This window comes from Sinocyclocheilus rhinocerous, unplaced genomic scaffold, assembly GCF_001515625.1.
Source record: "Sinocyclocheilus rhinocerous isolate Xijiao unplaced genomic scaffold, SAMN03320098_v1.1 scaffold569, whole genome shotgun sequence".
NCBI classification, from domain to species: Eukaryota; Metazoa; Chordata; class Actinopteri; order Cypriniformes; family Cyprinidae; genus Sinocyclocheilus; species Sinocyclocheilus rhinocerous.
In genome coordinates this window covers 9,394-19,878 of record NW_015652146.1, presented here as the reverse complement: position 1 = coordinate 19,878, position 10,485 = coordinate 9,394, and the positions used below count along the sequence as shown (strand labels likewise).

The following is a 10,485-nucleotide window of genomic DNA, read 5'->3' as shown; positions in this document are numbered from 1 at the left end:
GTTGGTGTTTTTTCAATGTATGCTTCAGACCCGGGTCACGACGAGGCGTTCCCCATAGCGACCCCTAGAGGACGCAGTGTCTCGTTCCCTACTCAGGGAACCATGGTTACACAAGTAACCTGAGACGTTATTTACTGGCAACCGTGCTGCCATAACTGTTTTTTTTACAGTTTGGGGCCGTAAAATAATTACAGTTTATTACTGTTAAATTACATTTCATGCTGTTTTTTCCCCATCTTACATCTTTAACCCTTTAAACCCCACAACAAAATCCTCAGTTTTAAATGAACACTTATAATGTGTCCACACTACAGAGTGAAGCAGTGCTGAAGTTAATGAGATAATTCTGTGATTAATTAAGTGATGATTGAGCATTAGTGATGAACAGCTGCTGTTAACAAGCAGAATCACTGAAGAAAAGAGAAACACAAGAACTACAACTGACTTCAGCCACAGACTTAGATGAAATCAACTGAAATAAAAGACATTAAATCTCTCAAGATCTGATTAAACATCTCCTAAAACAGCATCACCAGCTTCACATTACTAACCAGACTGATGCTATTTCTGTCAGATGTGTACAGAAGTGCTTATTGAAAATTAACAGAGGTTTAGATGTTGTTGTTTTCGGACACTACCATGATGGAGATCAGTGTTTGCTTTAGTTGGGATCTTGAACCTTGACTTTTTAACATTATCCTTATTTAGTCTCTTTAACTATTGTGTTATTTTACACATTTGTTGTGGTAAAAAAGGGCAGAGGCACAGTATGTGATGCTGTTGATTATGATTTGCAAAAGACATAACCATCTTTCACTGATTGTGTCCAGAGTCTCTTTTTGTACCAAAGCAATGCTATGGTAACATATTAGAGCAAAAGAACAAGCGGGCTATTATGAAAGATCACACACATCACTCAAAAAAAAAAGCTCTAACATACTATGAAACACACACATGAAAAATCAGCTTATGAATCAGTGACAATCAAAAAAATTAATAAACAGATCGTCTCTGAACATCACAAAACATCACGCTACTAAAACGCAACACAAAAATAAAAGCACCTAGTAAGAATTAAAGAAAATAAGTGGACAATTCAACGGCATAATTTAGTCATGCTGCAATGCATGCTGGGAGTCATGGATGAGTTTTTTCCTGTGCTGGTACCCAGCATGCATTGCAGCATGAAGCTTTTGATTGTCACCATTGTTGAGATTCATGTGCTGATTCTTGATGTCTCTGTGTGTCTAAGAGCTGCCGTGGTTTTAAAGGCTTTTAAACATAAGAAGTTTACAAACTCCATCATAATTGTCTATCATCTCAGCTTGCAGTGTCATAAAGCTATTGTAAATAACATGAAACAAGTGACAACCCACACTATAGTTTTAAAGATCAGCCACTGAATGAGATCAGTGAATCAGGCCACAAAGTGATGAATACACCATCATCAATAATTAACCAGAACCATTCAATCATAATTTTTCTACGCTTTTCTTGCTATAACAAATGTGCTTTATAAACGCAGTATACTTGCATGAAGCTTTTGATTGTCACCATTGTTGAGATTCATGTGCTGATTCTTGATGTCTCTGTGTGTCTAAGAGCTGCCGTGGTTTTAAAGGCTTTTAAACATAAGAAGTTTACAAACTCCATCATAATTGTCTATCATCTCAGCTTGCAGTGTCATAAAGCTATTGTAAATAACATGAAACAAGTGACAACCCACACTATAGTTTTAAAGATCAGCCACTGAATGAGATCAGTGAATCAGGCCACAAAGTGATGAATACACCATCATCAATAATTAACCAGAACCATTCAATCATAATTTTTCTACGCTTTTCTTGCTATAACAAATGTGCTTTATAAACGCAGTATACTTACTAAAATAAACTTGAAGTATACTACTTTTTGGTAAGGGTTATGTATGCTATAAAAAAAAAAAACGTTTGCTTACAGAAAGCTATTACCTCTTTGGACACAGTCTTTCGTAAGCAGTCATATGTTCCTCTGTAGACAACACATTCCTGTGTTTGCAGACGGACCTGTGGAAACATGAAGATTCACATGGTATAACTCACAGCAATGTGAAGTATGACACATCGATCTTGGCGGTGTCTTAACAACAATGAGATAAAGTATGGTCTAACAAATACTGATAAAGCACTATGTCAGAAGAAGCAGCTGTTATCTGTGCCATTTGCTGCCTCTGTGTCTTTAGATAACATCCCTTACCAAAAAGTAGTATACTTCAAGTTAATTTTAGTAACTATACTTAAAGGTGCAATAGGTGATTGTCTTCAGAAACATTTTTTGTTATGCTGGTTGAAAGTCTCTTCACATCCCGATAGCAATTATTAAGTTAAGTGGTCTAAATGTATTCATCTGTATTTATATATTCTGTGGAAGGTGTAGGATCAAGAAATGTTCGTCCAATCAAAACGTTCGTTCCGAGCGTTTTAATAAGCTTTCCTACCTGCCTGTCAACTTATGTATCTGCATACCTCTGCGCACCCAGTTCGCGCAGACAGGACACGTCAAAATAAACAACATTTTGAACAAAAAGCTGAAAAAAGACTATGAATTGGATTCAGAATGATAATCAAAATGTAGATAAAGTCGATCAACACCCCAAAGCTTGACAGTTATTATTACCTCTTTATTGGTCTACATTTTATTCCATAATGTTACATAGTTTTGATGCTGTTTTATGTCTGATGATCGTGTTAGAATACATGTGGAAGCATCTGTTGTTTCGGTTTCTTCTTCACTTGTGTTTTTTTGGAAATTCTGTACAGAAGATGTGTACTAGCGCCCCCTACAGTATAACAATGAAAACACGGATTCTAGGAGCACAATTATAGCTAAAATATATTTAGACTTTTTCTAAGTATAAATCAAGTATACTTAAATGTCATTTTAAGTATATTTCTGAGAAGTACAGAAAGCCCATTTCTGAGAAGTACATAAAAAGTAGACTAAAAGTATAATTTCCTATTTTTAGCTTAAAAGAAGTATACTAATAGCACACTTGAATAAACGTCTTTTTCGTAAGGGATATCAGTATCACTATATTCTCGAAAGGTCTTATTGCTGAAACTTCAGTTAGAACATATGACTTAATTTGTCCTTAAAACATTAACCATCCCAAAAATGCTAAGCCGTCAATTATTGAAGGAATTGTTAAACGACACACATTCTTTAGTATGCAGGTGTAAATATTTGACAGCTGAGTGAATTCTGTCACATAAACCAGAACAGAATTAATGTCACACAATAATCGTGATGTATTCTGGTCTTGTATGTCTTCTATTTACATATTATAGTAACAAAAATAGCCGTTTGTCTAGATGAATGTAAAACATTGAAAGTATCACCCCGATACACTCCTATTTAATCATGCTAAAGCTGATGAAAAATCATTACATGTTGTAAATTACACCCTTGTCAATTCATCCTTATTTTCATGACTCTTATCATGCAGCTTTCTCCTCTTGGGTGAAGTTTTACCTTGATAGTGTCCAGCGGGTGTCCAGTGAATAAGAGACAGACCCCACCGACCCCTCCAGCCACAAAGTTCTTCAGAGGAGAAACCCTTCTGTCTGGCTCTACTGCATCCATCATCACATCTGTGCTGACCGTTCAAGAGCACTTCGGAGCTGTCCGTGTGCTCTCTTTTACAATCATCTGCTTTGAATGGACTTTTACCAGTTATTTCCCTGAGCTTGCAGAACCTCATTCAATCCAGTTGCCTCCTCTGACGGCCATAGATATGAATTGCATGATCGCATGAATGATTCACGCTCATGCGATGTTACTAATAAACTGGATGTAATTTACGTTTCTCTTGCCTTTATATGAAAAAAAAAAAAATGAACAAAGACATCAAAAGTAGTTATTTAATTCCATAAGACGTGTTTTACATTCATTTTAGTTTTTATATGACAACTATCACATCAACTATCACATATCCCATCTAGAGAATGTCATGCTTGTATACTGTATATTATTGACTGTCATCTTCTACGCAGCTTTCGAAGTGAGACACATGAACCTGGTGGTCGAGACGGTTGTTGTCCGCAGTGTTGCCAATTTAGATATTTTGTGGGTAGATTTAGCGACTTCCCCACCCCTTTTGAGACATTTTTTTTTAAAGTTTAGGGACAAATATAGCAACTTCTTGGACAAACCTTATCTAAGTTCTCATCTTGCCCACTGATTTATATTCATCTTTATATAGATCAGTGAATTATGATGTAACAGTAGTGGGAGGCTGTACAGTATGAGCCATCAGAACAGAAGCAACACGAATAAGAGGTATGTTAAATAATCGCTAAAGTTATTATTGTTCAGCAATCGTGCAACGTTGCAACATTTATAGTTAAATGATTAGCTAAGAGTCTATGTCAATTAATTTTAATATATTAATAGATATAAATTTCTATAGTCGCATTAAAGTCTAAAAATGTCTATAAATGTACTTATTGACGGTCAGGTAGATGCAAGTAAGTAACATTTGCATGTAACGTTATGCTATTTGTTTTCTTTGTTTAAAGAGCTTAGACTTTTGTGTGTGTGCTAGCTATTTTGATTGTTTCTCTTGTAGATGGGAAATGCCTGCATGAAACTCGTCTATGAAGAGGTTTGAGCACATGTATAAAAAATTTTTCACATTATTTTATATCAGCTGTAGTTTATTTGAGACTTTTTAGAGAGTTTCTTCATTTCATATTTGAATGGCAAGTGGTAGTCTGCTTAAGTTTTCCTTTTACTCTCACAGGGCAAAGACATGTACACTGCCAACATGCATGTTATTGCCACAATCCTCTAGCCTACTCTCCAGTGAGTATTGAATGCATAAATCATACTATTTGGCATCTACCATAAGTCAGAAGGAAAATAATAGGTATTCTTTACTGGTGTTATTTGTGCCCTAAAGGCTGAGTAGAAATTTCTGCGAGGACCTGTCATTTACATAAGGTCATACTGTAATACTACTGTAAGCATACTATAAAGGAAAACATGCAGATCATGTATCATTACATTGTCCATTTGATCCAAATATGTGTATTCTTATTTTTTTAATTCACTAATTAAATGTGAAATGTTAATGTATTTTTTTTTTCAAAAACACTATGTATCAACAGTGAATATTTACAGATATTTTAATTCGTAACCCCAAATGCTCTCAGAATCAGAATCAGAAGAGCTTTATTACCAAGTATGTTTACACACACAAGGAATTTGACTTGACGACAGGAGCTTCCAGTGTAGAAGAAAGTACAAACATAGTGCAGACATACATGGGAATAACACAGTAGGGATGTAATATATAAAAAAATAAAAATAAAAATAAAAAAACATTAAATAATGTACTATATACAGAAATAGAAGTATAGCAAAAAATGTAATTGTTTAGATAAATGTACAGATATGTTATTAGTGCGCAGATATGTTATTTACAAAGTGTGCAGTTTAATATAAATATGTCAGATAACTATGTTAGTTGTGATGGACGATGTATAATTATGAAAGATTAATTGTTCAGGCTGAATATAGCCTGCGGGAAGAAACTGTTCTTGTGCCTGGCTGTTCTGGTGGTCAGTGCTCTGTAGCGCCGACCAGAAGGCAACAGTTGATTTTTTTAGCCCTTTTCCTCACTCTGGAGATGTAAAGATCTGTATATGTATAAGATCATTACATTTATATCTGTATATATAAATGTAATGTTTATATTTAAATTCACACACACAAAAAAAACCTCTCAATTAGTCAATGTGTCGAGTGTCCGAGACTCGACGCGTTGCTCTGCAGTTAGACACAGAATATCTCACAGGCACTCATAAGCACTCATTTTACCTCTTTATGTTCTTCTAATTGTATTGTCTTCATTCACTGGAGTGTTTTAAGGCTGTAAAAGACATGTAAATTATGTAGTTTCTGTATAGCCTTTTTGTCCATTCGAGTGTTGAGAATTCGGCGCGACGCGAGCCGGATGTCAGTCAAACATAAATAAAGCTCACATGCACTCAACTTAGCCCTTTAATATGTTCTTATAATTATATTCTGTAAATTCGCTGGAGTGTTTGCATTCACAAGGCTTCAAGACGTGCAAATACAGAAGTTTAATGAGGACGCTGCAGTCTCGCGAGCTCAGATAGCCTACCTGACGCAAGGCTTTCAGTTTCACACTAAAACAGCTCACAAACACCTGAATTTAGCTCTTGTTGTGTTCTAATGGGTGGATAGTATGCAATCGCTGGAATATTTTATTTTAAAAGGATCTGAAACAAGTACAAATGCTGTTGTTGTGAGCACGTGCGGACTGCGGTGCGGTGACAGTTCTCTCGTCTTTCACACTGTGCCAAGCCAACATAATAAGTTTAAAATTGCATTTCAGTAAGTTGTTAATAATAAGTTGTTAAACTTAATAATAACTATAAGTTTAAAGGGGTTAGGGGTTATGATGTTGCTAAAAAGAACATTATTTTGTGTATTTGGTGTAATGAAATGTGTTTATGCGGTTTAAGGTAGAAAAAACACATTATTTTCCACATACTGTACATTATTGTTTCTCCTCTATGTGTGTGAGGGTCTGTGACAACTACTGAAAACCCCTGCTTTAACCTACAGCTGAAAACAATCCCAGAGTCTGAAACTAAGAGAGAAGGAAGGTAACATAACACCCTGAGGAACTGAAGAATGCAAATACTACAAGCGTGGATTGGTTTTATAAGTGTGCAGGGGTGTGTTCCAGAAAGGAGTTTCAACAAACTCTGAGTTAAAACTTGAACTCTGAGTTGACTTACCCTGAGATGGGAAAATCAGGGTTTTCGGTTCCAGTAAAAGACAAAACTAAACCTCTCGGTAAGTTACCATAGTAACTTACTCTGTGAACCTAACCTGGTCTGGAGCAGGTTTTCTTCGGTAAACCTAGAGTCTCCTCCCCCTTTTTAAAGTGTAAGCAATGTATAAATACCTCATTCATTCATTCACGCTGCAAAAATTGCTTTTATTGCTGAAATTTTTGCCTTATTTCAAGTACAAATATCTAAAAAATCTTAAATCATGATGCATTTTTTATATAAGAAAAATATATATGATATTTAGTCTTGTTTCCTGGGGTAAACAAGTAAAATTAATTGCCAGTGGGGTAAGAAAAATAATCTTAATGAAAATGGAAACAAGATTATTTTTCTCACCGGACCACTTTCATTTTCATCATGCAGACACGGTAAATGTGACAAAAATGGCATGTCTTTTTATAAGGGAACCTGTAGATGAGGAGGCTGCATTAATTCGCAGGGAGTTTCATTTACATCATGAGAGGACTTTATTTTATTTATTTATTTTGCCATATCCACATGCATATTTATTTGATCGGTACCATTTTTAAATGGCGTTCACTTGATAAAACCTTGTTGCGACCTCTAAGTAATCTAATAATTAGAATTTCCTTTAGGATTTCCAGCGTGGTTGGATGCATTGATTACACACATATTCTCACCATCGCAGCTTCTGAAAATGAAGCTGATTACTGTATGGAATGGAAGGGTAGTGCAAGATATATGCCGTAACACAGCTGTTAAACACAAATTATTCACAGTTTATTTGGTCATCTTTATGTTCTACAAATACAAAAGCAACAATTATTCTTTTCCCTGTTGGATGTTAATATTGGTATTGTGGCCATCTCCTCTTCATCTGTCAGTGGTGCTGGTGCAGGTTCTCCCCCCACTTTACGAGTCTTCGAGCCTTCTTGCTGTTGGCTTCTGAATAGAAGTCAAATGTTTTTCATTACCCTAATTAAAAAATTGTAGCATGTTGGATTAGAGAACATTATGTGAAAAAGCATTATACTATGTGGAAAAAGCTGCTGCACATCGAAATAGATATACACTGAATGATATTTATTGAATGTCAAATATTTGTAAAGTCATGTAACGTTAGCCTACACCCATTTCACGCTGGAAGCTTTACCTAATTGAATTATGTTTTTATGTAAAAAAAAATTCTGCTGCCACATTTTTTTCATTTTTTTTGCCTGTGGGATACCATGAAAATGAATATCAGTTCAATAAATTACCTTTCTGCCAGTTTTCACCTCTGATAACATTGATTTAGAATTAAAGTTACATATTCCGTAGAATGCAGAAGTCTTTTTGTCGGGTGCTGTTGCCATGGTGAATCGTAATTTCGGAGCTCCATTGATCATGGCTTTTCATAGTCGTGGTGCACGCGCTAAACTCAGAGTCAACCTACTCGGAGTGAATTGAACTAACTCTGTTCAGCTGTTCTGAAACCGAAAACTCAGAGTTTCCAATCTCAGGGTAAGTCAACTCAGAGTTCAAGTTTTAACTCGGAGTTTGTTGAACCTCCTTTCTGGAATACACCCCAGGTACTTTACACACCACTGCTGTAATTATCAAGCAACCCTGAACACCTTGATTAGCTGGTTCTGGTGTGTTTGATTGGGGTTGGAGGTGAAATCTGCAGGATTGTAGCTCTCCAGGAGCAGGGTGAAAAAAATAACCGTAGTGTAATTAGATGAATTCAGTAAATTTCCTCTAGATATTTCCGGTTGCCCTGAGCAACTAGGTTGCTTTACAAAACAAAAAGCAACACCTTGTGCCTGCATCGCAGCACCGGAGTATGCCTTGCAGCCAGAAGTCTGCTAGTTAAAAGTCAAGTTATGAAAGTGCACACGTTCCCAAACATGAAATGTATAATTGGGATAAATGTGGACTCCCAGAAACAGTAAATCATATTGTTACATGTTTCATGATTTTGTGTTTCTTGGTTTTGGCATATGTACTTTTATTTTGAAGTGTGTTTTCTGTTCCACTTGTTCTAGTGTTTCTTTTCCTATGTTTAGTCAAAGACTATAGAATACCCAAGACATGTCACTCGTATAGTTTTGAATGGGGAAAAATGCAACGCTCAATATGGCCGCTCAATCGCAGGAAGCCCCGCCTTCTGAATAAAAGAGCCAATGGCTAATCGGTAAAGTCAGTGCATCACTGCAGCTGCCGTTAGAAGTCCCGGTTGCTATAGAAACAGTCAGCGCTCTGAGACGTGCGCTTAGGACTGCGCATGCGCACTGGCTGATCTTGCCTGAAAAATAAGCCTTTTATAACGCTATTTGAGGAAAAGAAACAACATTTATGACACAGTTGTTGTCAGATTTCTTTGGTGATTTCAAATATGAAATTTAATCGTAAGTTTAGTGAACAGTTTTGGAGAATTTTATGTTTCGCCATTCAAGAGATAGGAGCTGCACTTGCATGCCCGAGAGGCGTTTCAAAGATGGCCACCGAGTGACATGACTTGTCTTAAAGTCCGCGTGAACCGGAAGTTGCTGCCGGCTTTATTTCAGTGTAGTGACGTATTTGCAGCTGAAACGGAATATTGAGTAGAGGGCATGGCCCATAGAATGCATTGATACAATATTTTAAATTGTTCTCTGATATCTACATAGAAGGTATGTGGCTTAGGTAAGGGCAAAACATCTCCAGAAAAGGTTTTACATGTCCATTTACAGCCCTAGGATTTGTCCCTAGAATTAAATGATCTGTTATTACCTCATTTGGAAGGGTCATGAATAATAATGTTGAGCTCTGCTCTGTTCTGAATACAGACACCAACCCATCCCTGCACTTCACATCCCCTGCACAGCCTGGAACATAACATTTATTTCCATGAGCTGCCATTTTCGTGATTATCCTTGCTTGTTTCTTCACAATACCTGCAGAACTTCTGATGATTCGGCTGCGCAGGTTCGGCTGGCATAGATCATGGGCGGGTATATGCAAATGTTGGGGGCGTAACTATTAGTGATCCCGACTGTAATGTCACAGTCGGTGTTATGTTCTGATTCGCCTATTTTTCAGTAGTCTTTTGCATGCACGAGATTTACATAAGAAGGAGGAAACAATGTTGTTTGAGGCACACGGTATGTCATTTCCATGTACAGAACTGTTATTATTCAGCTATGCCAAGGTAAATACAGTTTTCCATTCTATGGCACCTTTAAAGAGACTGGTTTAGTTCTGCTGCGTCCCAATTAACCATATGCACGGTTACTTCCTGGTTTTCGTTAAGCCAGCTTGGGCATTTCCGGTGAACTGTTAGCTGATCATTCTGTAGGCTACTCATTGCAGGGGTGTGAAGTAGCGAATTACAAATACTCATGTTACAGTAATTAAGTATTTTTTATCAGTAATTGTACTACTCTTACTCAAGTAGTTTTTTGGACAAGTACTTTTACTCTACTCACACTACATTTCTTGGAAGGTAATGGTACTTTTACTTGAGTATATTTTTTCAGTACTATTTCCACCACTGACTCATTGTACATCAACACAAAACCATCAATGGTTGACTTTTTAATGTTGTATTTATATGTTAATGCAGTTATCACTCTTGCCTAATCTGCCAATAAACCAGTTTTATTGATTGCAATAAAGACGAAGCTATTGGGAGCGT

General features: G+C 36.5%; 1 protein-coding gene and 1 long non-coding RNA gene across 2 annotated transcripts in view; one reads left to right on the top strand and one right to left on the bottom strand.

Moving 5' to 3' along the window:
- Positions 1-3,761, bottom strand: part of LOC107713740 (mitochondrial carnitine/acylcarnitine carrier protein-like) — a 10,490-nt gene extending 6,729 nt beyond the window's left edge. The window contains exons 1-2 of the mRNA XM_016519349.1: positions 3,511-3,761; positions 1,958-2,045 (exon numbers count right to left, since the gene is read on the bottom strand). Of these exons, the coding sequence (XP_016374835.1) occupies positions 1,958-2,045; positions 3,511-3,624 (202 nt within the window). The 5' untranslated portion in view covers positions 3,625-3,761. The remainder of the gene's footprint in view (positions 1-1,957; positions 2,046-3,510) is intronic.
- A 511-nt stretch (positions 3,762-4,272) lies between these two features.
- On the top strand, positions 4,273-4,819 carry LOC107713752 (uncharacterized). The gene is made up of 3 exons (XR_001636929.1): positions 4,273-4,317; positions 4,607-4,642; positions 4,781-4,819. It is a non-coding gene; the product is annotated as an uncharacterized LOC107713752 (long non-coding RNA).
- Positions 4,820-10,485: the final 5,666 nt, after the last annotated feature.